The sequence below is a fragment of the Halichoeres trimaculatus genome, unplaced genomic scaffold (genome assembly GCF_033239565.1).
Source record: "Halichoeres trimaculatus isolate MK-OKI-2021-1 unplaced genomic scaffold, fHalTri1.1 fHalTri1_scaffold_17, whole genome shotgun sequence".
Taxonomy (NCBI): domain Eukaryota; kingdom Metazoa; phylum Chordata; class Actinopteri; order Labriformes; family Labridae; genus Halichoeres; species Halichoeres trimaculatus.
This window is the reverse complement of record NW_027437195.1, coordinates 21,476,379-21,490,393: the sequence shown is the minus strand read 5'-3', so window position 1 is coordinate 21,490,393 and position 14,015 is coordinate 21,476,379. Positions and strand designations below refer to the sequence as shown.

Sequence of the window (14,015 nt, the reverse complement as noted above, 5' to 3'; positions counted from 1 at the left end):
TAATGCCTTTAAGTTAAGCCCTTTTAAGACCTTAAATCATATGAATTATATTTTTTTAATAAATGTTGTTAGTTTCTTGGATAGTGGATATTAATTCATTCTTCCCCACTAAAACATTTAATTAAATATACCCAAAGTTCGTTCTGTGTCTGCACAGAATTCTTAGCACATGTGAACAATATTATAGCATGGTACCTTGCATGTTAAAAATCAGTGTACTTTTTAATCGTAAAATCAGTTGGTAGCAAACGGAAACCTTCTGTTTGCTAATAACTGACACCGCGGAAACGCTGAAATCTGCAGTTTGTGGAGTGTCCGTTTGAGGCTGGCCCCGGAAGTATCAGAAACCATACACACCAAGCCCAAACAAGGTTTACGGCCTAGTACAAAAATGTCTCCCGTCTGAATAGCTAAGCTAATATCAGGACACATTGTACAGGGGTGGTTTTTTTATATTATTTATTTTATTTATTCATTTATTTTTTTGTAACCCGTTAGTTTGGGGAAACATACGTAAAAGAGACTACGTCCATTTGTTATACAGTCAGTTGTTGGTAGGAAACGGCAGTTACCGCTGAAGCCGCCGAAATCTCAAAGCCCCGTTCCAGACAGAGCTGGTGAGAGGTTTGAGGGAGCCGTTGAAGGGGTGAACTCATAGGCTGCATTAATAGTCTGTATAATAAGCTACAGAAGGTAGAGACGTGACGCTGTCCTTTGGCGGGCTTCGCAAAGACGCCACGCGCCCTACAAAAAAACGAGGTAAAGTGTTGAGGTATGATTCGTAAACGCATATTTTATAAAACATAAAGCAGTTTAATGTCATTAGCTCTTATTTTATGGGCAGTCTATGCTTAAAAATTTCCATTGAGAGGATAAAGTTGCTAAATATTTATCTTTACACCCCTGGGAATTCCTTGAGTACACATTTCAGTTTTTTATTGTACTAACGGTTAGCTTCTTGAAATGTAGTTTGTCAGATAGAAAGATAAGCTTGTTATTTAATAAGCCTATTTCCCTCATGTTGCCCTGAATGTGAAAGGCATAGCGTGCGTCACGTCAACATGAAATCCAAGTCATGTGATGTGAAAAACTGAGATTATTAACAGAACAAAAGGCACATTAAGTTTTTCACTTGAACCGGAATGTGCTGTGATCTACAGTGGTTGGTTATATTCACCCCCATTACATTCAGCTCAACATGTAATTCTCTGCACAGTGAAGCACTCATTGACACAGTGGCACTGCTTTTTATACTTAAAGTCAGAACCCTCTACAAACACAGCTTTTAAACATTTCATAAATACATAACAGAACTGTTATGTTAAAATATGCTTCCATGGTGCAAGTAGAAAATATTACAATATCTGCAACAACAAATATGTATAATTTAAAATGTTAAAAAGCATTTAATGATATAAAAACTTTATAAAACATTAAGATCTTGTTTTGTTCAGTAAAGCACTCTTCCACATGCTTAGGTCTTCAGTCAATCAAGAGAGGAGTGCTTTCGTCTGTACGTTGACTGTCATCGGGAATGCTGAATGCAAACATATACAAGTAATTAGAAAAAAAGTAAAATATTAACATGTTTTAGGATTTTCATGTTAATTTGAGGTTGATAGTTACCTTTGTTGTTTGGGGGGTTCACAGATGTAATGCACAGCGAGGAGGAAGGCCTGTGGACAGAGTTCTCATTGAGTGATCTATGTGAGTGGTGAGAAACTACAATCACATGCATGTTTCTTTATCTGCCCTTATGTTGGTTTAACCCCTGAACATTTACGACTCTTGACAAATGCATTTCTCCAGTCCTCAATAAAGGTCATGCAAGTTAAAAAATGTCAGTGCTCCACTTTAGGTTTTAACAGGCCTGAAATCCAGCTGTGTGACTGAATACTCACAGCAAGGAACGCCAGTGCTCCTTGGATTGCAGCCGCCCACTCGAAGCAAAGATATTGTGTAATAAGTCCACCAACGACAGGGCCGTAAAACATCCTGCAACATAAACAGAAAATTTATTTTTTTATTTGCCCTGTAATCAAATTAAGATGTCCTGATAAAGATAAGGCAATTGAAGGGCAAATTAATTTGCGATAACAGTCTCAGGACCCATCATCATCTGATGGTGTTGCCTCAGGAAGCAGTAAAACCAGCTGTTTGTCACACAAACAACCATGACTACCTCCTTTGGTCACCAGACAATCTAATCTCATTTTAGCCACCAGTCTTTTACTCCTCTCTGATACTGATTCTGATCTCTGGACTTGAGCATTTGCTTGTACCTAACCCCCCCTGATTTACATGTGAATAAAAATACAGAATTCAATTCACAAGTAACATTTAGCAAGGTAGGTACGTGGTATGATTGGACATGACAGCGCAACATTTCTTACAAACTGTGTGTTGTACTCCTGTCAATCAGTCAGCCTATTTTACAGGGACTGTGAGGACTTTCCAAGTGATCTTGAAAAAGTTTCACTTCATATACCCGATGTTAATCCAAAAATTAAAATGAGATTATCTCATCTTATTTCAGGTTATTTCTCAGCTTCCCAGTCAGGATGGACAGGATTGATTTACGGCACTCGTGTCTACGACAACACTACACCGGCTTACAAAGTTTAGCAGTGAGAAGAGATCTGTGTTTTTCTATGCTGAAAACGATTTCCTGGATTGATTTTGTAGAAATGATGGACTCTCCAGCAGGCCTCTCGAAAAGAAAGAGCAGGACAGGAGAGTGGGAGAAAGCTGAACGAGAGAGTGACAGAGCATGGGCTAAAGGCTAAAACAAGGGCAAAGCTGTTTGTGCTAATGTTGATTCCAACCTGCATGCAGCGGTTTTTCTGCAGTGGTCTGTTCAAACTTGAGAGTCTATCAGTAAAATGAAGAGTGAGGTTATAATTAGCTCTGCTTGGTGAGGTTGGAGTTGGTAGATGAGCACTGGTAGGAAGTAACATTACTTACGCTAACATTACACGTTACAGTCACGTCTCAGAGCACTGGGCTGTGAGTAGCGCTTAATATAGCCGGCTACTAAACTACAGTACAGACTGAGTTTACAAAATTTGCTTGTTGTCACATTTCAAACAATAGTGCTACGTAGCTACAAATAAATATGTTACCTTGTCACTTTGCAACCAGTAAAACGTTGCCTTGAACAAAGAAAAGAAGATCTCCTTCAAAATGACACACAGTGCTAAAAGTCACGTCCTCAAAACAGTGGTGCTCATGGGAAACAGAGTCTTTATCTTGTAAAAAAAAAAAAAAAAAAGCTTTTCTAGATAGTCCTCACAGTCCCTTTAACATCTGTAAATGTAAGCTTAGAGAAGGCAGCAGGAACCCAAAACTCCAAGCAGGGGGGGCTTTGACAGATGAGAACTTATAAACAGAAGATAGTCTATGACATAAGCTCTGGCAGGGACACAGTGTTAGAAACACTGGTATTTGGGGACAGATAATCAGAAAAGAAAATCTTACAGAGTAATAGAGTCAAGGTAGAAAAAAAATCATACAAAGAGGCACCTATTCATATAAACCTGTTCAACCTGTTCAATCTGTTCAGTTAATGTGAATAACAACAAGTTAGCCAACAGACGCCACTCAGTCTTCAACAGCAGAAATATCTTAATTTTTAACCAATCAGATCATTTTCATGCCAGTCTTTATTGTGAAATAATGATTTGTTAACTTAGTAGCCACAAAACATGCTGCTCTGTTGGATGTAGGTTATTATAGTGCACTTTTCTGAACTCTTCTCAGACTACAACTTAAAATCAGAATGTTGGCCACTTCAGAAGTCTTATCCCTTGTTCAGAATCTGTGAGTAAATGTTATAAAATCACTGCTATGAGGACTTACCCCAAAGACCAAACTGCTGCAAACAGTCCAGAAACCATTCCAAGAGTGCTAAGTCCCTCATCAAATCCATGATCACTGGAAAGAAAGAGGAAAAGAATGAATGTGGTGTGTTTTGTTTTCTTGTAGCATGTATAAACTGTTTAACACAACAGGTCATGAACATATGTGAAGAACATGTGAAGCCACTCACTATGCATGTGCAATGATCTCTGGGAACGTTGGGATTGCAGTCATACCCAGAGAAAACCCAATTACCCCGAGCATGAGGATCAGCAACCACAGCTGACTAAACAAACACACACACACACACACACACACACACACACACACACACACACACACACACACACACACACACACACACACACAAACACACACACACACACACACACACACACACACACACACATAGAAAGAGAAAAGTTAATACTGTTAAACAGCAGGAATTAGTTCTGTAAATCTCATACTGGAGAGGAAACGTGCTGCTTCAATCAGCACTGTCAGTACTGCTTTCTGAAAATAAGACACAACGCCAACACAAAAACATCTCATCATCAGCCTCTTCCCCTCAGCCCGCATGTCTGCAGCTCATTATTTACCTGCCCCAACAATGCAGCAGTTTCTCCGTCAACGGCTAGACGTCTCAACAGTACTTTAAGTGAATCACATAGACCTGACTACGTCGCACAGGCTCTACATTCAAAAACCGAACTCAATGCAACATTCTTAGTTTCCTTTTAACTCTACCTTGATCTTCCTCTGCTTTTTATTTCTCAACTTTTAGACCCTCTATTTTGATCCTATCAGATCAGTCAGTCCTCCTCTGTCAGATTGACTGATTTAGAGCCTCAGTTGCAAATCATTTAAAACACATCCTTACAAACAGGGTTTTTTTAATTATTGTTACTTTATTTTATTGCATATGTGCACAAATTTCTTAGTATGAACATCATGTGTAAACTTTTTTGCATTTAGAGATAATGCAGTGGATTTTACATAATTTATAGTGCATTTTAGGCATTGAACTATGGGCAATCGTTACCAGACCAGAGAGAAAATATTGGTGTCATCAGCAAATAGAATGACAAATACATTTTTACAGACCAATTTTAAATCATCGATTTGAATAAGGAAATTAACTATACATTTTTTGATACGAGTTGCTGTATATCTGACAAGTAACTTTTAAACTATATGAGTTTTGGTTAAATCGTACCAAAATAACAGATAGGTATGTTTGGATAAAAATTATTAAAAATTTATTGTTTTTTGTGTAACTGTAATGAGTTTTGGTTTTACATGATTTTTTTTTTTTTACAGAAATTTGTGGGGTAACTGGTTATGAAATTGTATGTAATTTAATTTGACTGTTAAAGGTGTTAAAACTTCTATAAACCATAAGTGGCAATATTGACACTCAGATTTCAATACTTGAATGAATGAATACATAATTCTAAGATCTGTTTTTAAAATTAAAAGTTTATAAGCATAAAAATTTTTTAGCACTAACATCTGCAATAATTACACATGTACAAAAATCCTGATTTTGGGAGCTGCTCGTGTGGAAGCTGAAACAGCGGGAATTTTCTATAAGACTCTGACAAGAAAAAAACTCTGGGGATTTAGAATTTTGTTCCTGAGACTCAAGGATCAGTTGATGTGAGATATCAAATTGACACCTATGAACAGGAAACTTTGAGAATCTTGGGAGTCAGAGCTCCTGGAAAAAAATCAAAAAAATTTCACCAATGTGGATGAAAAGAAAGCTGCTTTTTTCTATTATTAAGTTACGTTTGAAATTATGAAATTTTTGGGAAAAAATTGTATTTTTTCCCAATAGTTTCTTTTAAAGCAAATTTTAAATTGACAAAATATTATCAGCACAATATATGGACCATTGGCTGACTTGGTTTCTCAGTATTTGCGGTGGCCATTGAAAAACCAGGATTAGTCAACAAAGGTTTTTCCTTCTCTTAAAATGTGCATGTGTATGTTTTTTAATCACTATGGTTAAATAAATATTGAAATATTTGTTTCCAGATAGTTTGAGCTTTCCAGATATTTAACCTATGGTTCATCTCTACATTTGTGCCTGTTTCTTGCTTCACTCTGAGCTGTTTTGAGTCAGTATTCCCAGTATGGCGACCACTGTCTTAAGGACAGACTACATTTTTGTTTAATGCAGTCCGTGGCTAAAGTTTAGAAAGTACAGAGTGTTTTCAGTCTTCTGATCAAAGTTATTTAAACAATAAAATAAACCTTAAGGGAATTGTTTGATCATAACTGTTTTTAATTCCTGTGCTCACCTTGGGATGTGAAGGAAAGGAAGAGGACCGAGCAGACAGAAGCCGATTGCTGTGGCTACACCTCCGATCACCATGAACCAACTTCTTGTAGCCTGAGCAAGACCAACATCGACAAGAAAATATATTTAAGCTCAAAATGCAAAGTACTTAAAGTGTAGTTTACTTTTCCTTTAGTACTTACAGGATACTTATCAGTAAAATACCCCAACAGGGGAGAGGCCAGGCAGTAAGGTAACGACAAACCAAGCATGATGAGTCCCACATAGCCAGACGAGAGATCAAACTAAAAAGAACAAACAGATTGTATTTATACAAAACGACATTTCCTACGACATCAAGATTCACCCTAGAATGTGATATACCTCCTCCATAGCAAACAGAGACAACGTGGCATCCAAGAAGCCCAGACCTGCGCTAAGAGTGAATATCACATAGCAGATCAGGACTATTTTCACATGCGTGAGGAGCCGGAAGAAGGAATCCTGGGAAGGATCCGCCTCTGCAAGCACAAAAGCAGCACAGTTTCATTGATTAACAGCTTAAATCAAAACAGATGAGTTACATGACTAAAATAGGAAAATAGTTTATTGATGATGGTACCAATGGTTGGTAGGACGTAAATGTTGAAGGGGACCATGATGAGAAGGAAACATCCTAGGAGCATAAAAGGGACTTCATATCCAAACGACTGGTAGAACCATCCTCCAACAGGTGGTCCAAGAATAAGACCAAGTCCTGTAAACATCTCCAAACTACCCTAAAAAGACAGAGTAACAGCGTATTACAATTCATGTTATGAGTGAGATATAAACTAGGTCATACACTCTTCTTCTACAATGTATAGCTGTAGTGGTATTATTGTTTCCCATGATGTTGTGAAACGGTAGATTCAAAAATACTCTTACTACAATGCTTTCTTGTTTTCTCGTGATTCTAATGTCTACAAAACGACTCAGTCACACCAGTGTTGTGCACACTCACCAACACAGTCGCCACATTGTTTGGGAATATTTTCGCTGTCATGGCGAAAGTGGAGGTCATCGCAGCAGCAAAGCCTACAGCGTCGATGGACCTCACTACAAAGCACAGCGTAATGAAAGCAGGCCCTGCAGGAACCCTGTCGAGTAATCTATAAGAAAATAACAAAATAATCCAGTTATGTCAAACAGGAGTTCAAGCAGAAATACTGAAACTGAATGGGGCTGTTAGATCAATCATAAACAAACTGAGTGAAGAAGAAAATTAGAAGTCAAATGAAATCCCTAATTTTTATTTATCTATATTCAAATAAACTACACAATGTCCATTTCCATAATACCCAAGAGCCATAAACAATGCCAATTCTTGGTTGTATGACATGTTCATTTGTTTAATGACTTTTCAGCCATACAATTTACCAATAAACCATTATTTTTTAAAATTAGATTATGCTGGTGTTGCTTTATATTTTCCAGAATGTTCCCACCATTTTTCCAATGACAAGAGCTACATTGTGTGAATCTGGCTTTCCCTCTCTGCTTGCCCTTTGCTGCAATTCCATTAATTCCCTCTCCATATGAAAATTTGTGGGAATACTGGCCATTTATGATTTGTTTAACCTTTTAAAAAAGGTAGATCCGTTTGGGTCCAATAAAAAAGTGTGCTCAGAAAAGTTAGCGACCAAAAATACACTTCTTTTTGTCAATTTCCAGTTACTCTGTTTTAATTTTTACAAGATTTGTTAAAAAATGTTCAACCAGGAAGACATGAGTAAAATTTTTATCATCTATAACCATCCCACTGTTGAACCCCCCCAACATCAGCTGACTTAAACTCAGGCTATATTGCCATGTTAGTCTATGCTTAAATTGTTTTAACCATGCAAATAAAGGAATAGGGGTAAGGTAGAGTGTCCAGACTAACCCAGCAGGGATGAGCTTCTGTAGAAACAGCCTTTTTGTCCAGGCTCTGCCTTTCCTGCCATGTGTTTGACATCTCTTTACATATTTTTCTCACTTTTCTCCTTTAATCCCTTGTCAAAGAAGGATGGTGGTAGTCGGTAAAGTATCCAGTTTAACTGAGCATGGATGAGCTCAAGCCCAAGAGTGTTTCTTGCCCTTGACTCTGCCTTTACGGCCCTTTCCAGCTTTTGCTGAACACGACATCTCATCCTTGCTCTAACCCTAACCCTTAAATGCATCTGTTTTCACAACATTTTACCTCTGGTTTCTCTCTTTTTTCCCTTTCTTCCCTGACGAAAATGAAAAAATAGGGGAAGGTAGGGTATACAGTGTGACCCAGGGGTCTGCAACCCGCAGCTCTGGAGTCTTATGCAGCTCTTTTACTCCTTTGCAGTGGCTCCTTGTAGCTTTCAAAAATATTATTAAACTAAAGAATTTTTTTCTTACAGAGGCTATTGATAATTAAAGGTATTGTCACTTATAAAATCATGCGTTCATTTATGTGCAAACAGGCTAGCTTAATAAACTTAAACACGCTTGATATATTGGCAGGACATTCCCAAACAACAAAAAATGATAAGTTGTACTGATGTATGTCATCAAATTCAAGTTTTATTAAGTTCTAAAATTTCTGCAATTTTTTTTTACATTTCTGTTTTTGAATTTTGCAATTTTTTGAATTTAAGTTTCTTTTAAATTTTTGCAATTTTGTTTTTTTTTTTTTCAAATTTTGCTACTTTTTAAAATTTCAAAATGTTTTGCAAATTTATAGTTTTTTTTTTTTATTTGATTTTTAATCGAATTTTTTTTTTTGCAAATTTAAAAAAAAACAAACAGAAAAAATATTTCAACAATTTGCAAAAATATGTTGAGTTTTTTTTCCTTTTTGCATTTTATTCATTTTTTTAAAATTGCCAAATGTATTAAAAATAAAAAACCAAGACATCACGTGTCACAATTATATTAACTTTGCTTAGAATTTATACACTTCATAGTCTCCATTGTGAAGGTAAAGTAGATTTTGTGGCTCTGGAGTGACTTTTATCCAGGTGAGCTAGGGCAAAATGGCCCCTATAAAGGTTGCAGACCCCTGGTGTAACCAAGCAGAGTTGAGCTCAAGCCCAAACAGGCTGCTTGCCCTGGCTTTGCTTCTCACTCTTTTCTATTCTCTCAATGAAATGGGGTAGTAGGGGTTGTTAGACATCCGATCTAAACCTGAAGATGGACCCAAACAGACTTCTTGCCCTTGCTTTGCCTTCTTTTTAAAAATGTCCCTACTTGTTCTTCTCTCTGTGGTTTATTCTCCTTTGTCATGATGAGACATTGGTGCAGGGAGGTGACCACTTTATTATGTGCTGGCCCTCACTGACCACCTGCCCCCATCTATCTTCATGCTCAAGGTTAAGGACAGGGAGCTTTATGGTCTGTTATTTAACTTATCGTCAGAGCGTGAAATGGGATGAGTTTCTTCACTGAACACTTTTCCCATCTATTACAGCACAAGTACTGAGGTTGTCTTTGAAAGTATGGAAGCTTAAAAATAAGCAAAACACTCATAACCTTCAAATCCCTTGAACTTCTAGCCAAAGTTTCCCTACATCCCTTACATAAAAACCACTTTACAGGCTCACAATCTGTTCTGACATTTGCCAAACTGAGGGATTATACAAGTATAAGGCTTTACTCACTGAAGTACTTTTATACAGAATGGAGCAAGCCATAATCAAAATGGCTCTACTATGAAACTACTGAGAGGGTTTTAACTATTGTGTGTTTACATCATCAGAAACCAACACTTACCCAAAGAGGATGGTGCAGAACGACGACACAAAAAGCCCTGTTACAAGCATGAACTTTGCTCCAATTTGGACAATCTGATAAAACAACAGAGGGATTAAATCAGTTTGTCTGGGCAGAAAATCACACGTGGCATTCCAAAACCTGATCCAAATTACCCTTTATACTTACATATTTTCCTAGTATCAATGAACCAATTAAGTTGCTGACAGCATAGCAGCCAAATATTAGACCAACAATGGTCTGGTTGGCTCCCTTCTTTAACGCCTGTGAAGAAATATTCGCGAAACATATTTAATACTTTTTATATAAAAGCAGCACAAAGTTTGCAAAGAGAATCACTTAATGGTCAATAAACACATCAGGATAACTGATAAACAAGATAGCTGATCCAGTGATACTCATTGTCATATAATTTCATCACATTTGTAGCTTGGTAGCCCAAACCTTTTCACCTCAGTGACTACACATGACTGTTTGCTGACCTTACCTGAGGTCTTTTGGCCTCTAAGTGTGACAGAGTAGGTCATTCAGTGACCTGTGGCCTGTGGCTGTCTGATGTCTAGCATATGGTAGTCTACTCATTCATCTTGGCTCATAAACTTATCTTACATCATCTAGTTACTTGTTAAAAAAAAACAACTAAATTTTGTCAATATCTGCTATTGCATGCATAGGTATCCCAACTTTGCTGTGTTTCAAAGCAGACTTACACTTTTCAAAAGAAACACAAACTTGCATCCTAACTTAGAAGGGTAACGCCTCTTAGCCTCAAATATTAAGTTAACCCTCCATTCCTGTTCCATCTGACTCGCTCTGACCCAGTGTAGCTCCTCCTACCTGTGCAGCTGTCTTACTACGCCCAAGAGCATCCCTGTGAGAGTGACAAATAGATCTCACAGACCTTTCTCTCTATGCGCTAATTATGCAACTGCAACAACTTTTAATCATTTTTTGTTAATAAAGCTGTCTGTTTAAGGGCTAGTATAACCCCCTCCTCTAGCCTGTCCCAAACACCAGCTAATACTAGACTGTTTTTTACCTATCTCCTTACAAAAATTAACCAAACTAGGCAGCAGTTCAGAATCCTCTGCCTGCCTGTTAGACATGTAGCCCATATCACTATTAAATAAAGTTACTATTGGTCCTTCTCTGCTTCACAATATCAACACTTCACTTTTGTCTGGCTGCTTTCCCTCCTATTTTTAACAGGTGGATGTCCAGATGCTTATTAGAAAACAAAACCTGGACCCTTCAATAATGAGCAACTTTTGGCTCACGTCTAAGTTGCCTTTCTTGTCAAAGATTATTGAAAAGGTGTCTGTCAATTAACTAGTCTCTGGTACTTAGACATAACATTCTTGACAAATTTCAATCAGGTTTCCGTCAACTGCATCATGATGACCCTCGACACTAGCAATTCTACTATTGTGGTTCTGCTTGACCTTAGCGTAGCTTTCGATACAGCTGACCGTCAGATCTTACTCCGTGACTACGTAGGTATTTCCGGTAGAGCTCTTAACTGGTTTGTCTTCTACCTTACTGGTAGAAATGTCTCTGTTGCTGCTGGCCTTTTTACCTCTGAGTCAGTGCCTTTATCATGTGGTGTACCTCAAGGATCAGTACTAGGTCCAGTTCTGTTTGCCCTGTGTATGCTACCTTTGCTGTAGCCTAAAAAATCTTGGAGTTATCTGATTTAGTGTCTAATTCAGAGCTACAGATGATTGTTCATGCCTTTGTGTCATCACGGCTGGATTATTGTACCTCTCTTTTTCTGTGTTTCAGCAAAACCTCTATTGATCGGTTCCAACTTGTTCAGAATGCCGCTGCTGGGCTTCTAGCTTAAACATCTAAGCACTCATATATTTCCTGGGTCCTGACATCCCTACACTGGTTTTCTGTAAGCTATAGGATCCAGTTTAAAGTGCTTGTTTAAACTTACAGAGCTCTACGGGGTCAGGCGCCTTAGTATCTATCAGTGCTGCTTTAGGTGTCCACTCCTGGCAGGTAGATCATTTCTTTGTTGTAAAAATGCTCTCTCAAAATAAATCTTATACCGGTGGAGCTGAGTCTTTAAGGTGGAAAATTGAAAAAGTTGCCAAATTTTTGCCAATGCCAAACAGCTTATTTTAGATTTTTATTTTGAGGCAAACTGAACCTAAGCTACCTGCAACACCGTGTGAATCTGTGCCTAAAAAAGTGGTTGAAAATGTATCTAAAGTACTTTTTATCTTATTCTCTAGCTTGGTTAAGGGTGATTATTATGGTTGTTTGCTTTGTGCAGTTCAGTCAACCACACATTCTGTAGGGTGCACAGAAGCCTGATGTGATCCTATTAAACCTCACTTATAGTACCAAACCTGATAAGCCATCCACATTATTGACTTTTCAGAAAAAAAATCCTCTTTACTTTCTGGACCATATGACTCCCTGGGAATAGGCAGCAGAAATACATGACCAAAAGATATTTATGAATAGAATGTATTGAGGGATTATCAAGTACTTGTAAGGGCTTTTTTTTCCAGAGTAGAGCAGCAGCCAATTGGTCTTTTACAACCTGTAAATGCAGAATTTGGCTCCCTCATCACCATGTTTCTTACCTGTGAAGCTTAAGTATATTGTTAAATTTGCTAAACTGGATCAGGAAACCAGATCATGCTCTTGTTCACATGGTTTGTTTACTTTGATGACTAAGTTTTTCTGTTTGGTGGAGATTTACATAAGAAGGCTTATTTTGAAATACTCCAATTCTTTGGTCTGCTGGTAAAAATATCCCAAAAAGAGCATTAAATAACAAATGTCAAAATGTAGAGGCGAGTGTTACAGTAACAAATCGAGAAGATTAATAGTTTGAAAACAGTTTAAAAATTAAATCAATGTCATATTATTTAGTGATTCATAAACATTACTGAAAAAAACTTTTCATATCAGACCATTGTCCAGCAGCAAAGTCCTTGAGTCAGTTGGATTAAGTGTAGAGGTTTTTTTTTTTTTTGCATAGGAATTCAGCCATACAATGAAGCCAGACATCAAAACTCAACACTTCTTTTGAAGGTTGCCCCAAGTGGTCCCAAAAACCCAATAACTTTTATATCTCGACATGTGATTTTTAATCTGTGGTGTGGCTTTTTTAAGCTTACCTCATTAGGGAAAAATGGTCCTAATATGGAGTAGCAGATCATTGAACTAAAGTTGACAGATGCCATTGATAATAAAGTGAGGATCTGCTGTTTTGTCATCCTCGGTGGAGGATCTGATGATTCCACTGAGGCGACGTTGTCTGTTATTCAAAAGAAGGAATTGATTTTGAGTGAAAGGAACAGAAAATGGGGAATAGGACTAAAAAAGCATGTCGAGTAAAGGCCCTGCGGTTGAATCTAAGGTCAATTTAGAGTTTAAATCGAGTACTGTATTTGATTCAAATGCAATGAACCGCTATGAGCGGCTCTAATAAGACATTTAAACTCAGAAATAAAAGTAACCAACCTGTTGACTGATCAAAGTGCGTCTCCATGTTTAAATTTCAGGGTTTGGTTTCTTATTTTCAGCTCGAAATTGCAGACGGTGACATGACAAAGCAGAGGAGGAATCCTGAAAACAGTCGACAGTTTTAAGACCTCTTTAGCAGGACGTTCAGCGACAATACACCACAGTCTCCTGACAGCGAAGTCCTCAAAGTGACTGTTTCCTCATGACGACAAGCGGCAGACACATGACGGATCTCACACACAACGCATGTTCGCTTGCTGCCTTCAAAATAAAAGCCCGACGGCTCAGCTTCCGGTAGCTGAAGCTAGTCGGCCGCCCAACCTCACAGCCAGCAATGCAGGCGGAATAAACACTTAATTTGGTACTTTCTTTAAAGGTTATCAAAATGAAATGAACGCACGTAAATAAAATTACAAAATTATGGTCCAAATGTTTGTCCGGACATACAAATATTCTTCAATATGGTTGTCATTGCTACTTTGGCTACTTTGTATTTACTTGTATTTATTTACCATCTGGACATGATTTACTAATTTATTTATTTCGGTCATAAATATACTGCATTACTTTAGTCAGTGTTCATCTCAAATAGACAACAATCTCTAAACTTCTAGATGAATGTGGT

The 14,015-nt window shown here is 37.6% G+C and overlaps 1 protein-coding gene across 1 annotated transcript; it reads right to left on the bottom strand.

Moving 5' to 3' along the window:
* Window positions 1-21: 21 nt before the first annotated feature.
* On the bottom strand, window positions 22-13,639 carry slc18b1 (solute carrier family 18 member B1). Its single transcript, XM_074691953.1, has 14 exons — window positions 13,388-13,639; window positions 13,042-13,181; window positions 10,073-10,168; window positions 9,905-9,978; window positions 7,146-7,293; window positions 6,765-6,921; window positions 6,527-6,663; window positions 6,346-6,447; window positions 6,165-6,256; window positions 4,049-4,144; window positions 3,859-3,933; window positions 1,902-1,995; window positions 1,627-1,676; window positions 22-1,537 (listed from the first exon to the last, which is right to left on the bottom strand). The coding sequence occupies exons 1-14, from the start codon at window positions 13,413-13,415 to the stop codon at window positions 1,483-1,485; spliced, it is 1,344 nt and encodes a 447-aa protein (XP_074548054.1). The 5' UTR covers window positions 13,416-13,639; the 3' UTR covers window positions 22-1,482.
* Window positions 13,640-14,015: the final 376 nt, after the last annotated feature.

Bases quoted from the DNA above. Each gene is read 5' to 3' on its own strand.
- slc18b1 (XM_074691953.1), bottom strand. From the start codon at position 13,415: ATGGAGACGCACTTTGATCAGTCAACAG. The intron at 6,257-6,345 runs GTAAGTACTAAA...GGTCTTGCTCAG, and splicing joins ATTTTACTGATAAGTATCCT to GCTACAAGAAGTTGGTTCAT. The intron at 3,934-4,048 runs GTGAGTGGCTTC...CTTTCTTTCCAG, and splicing joins GAGATCATTGCACATGCATA to TGATCATGGATTTGATGAGG.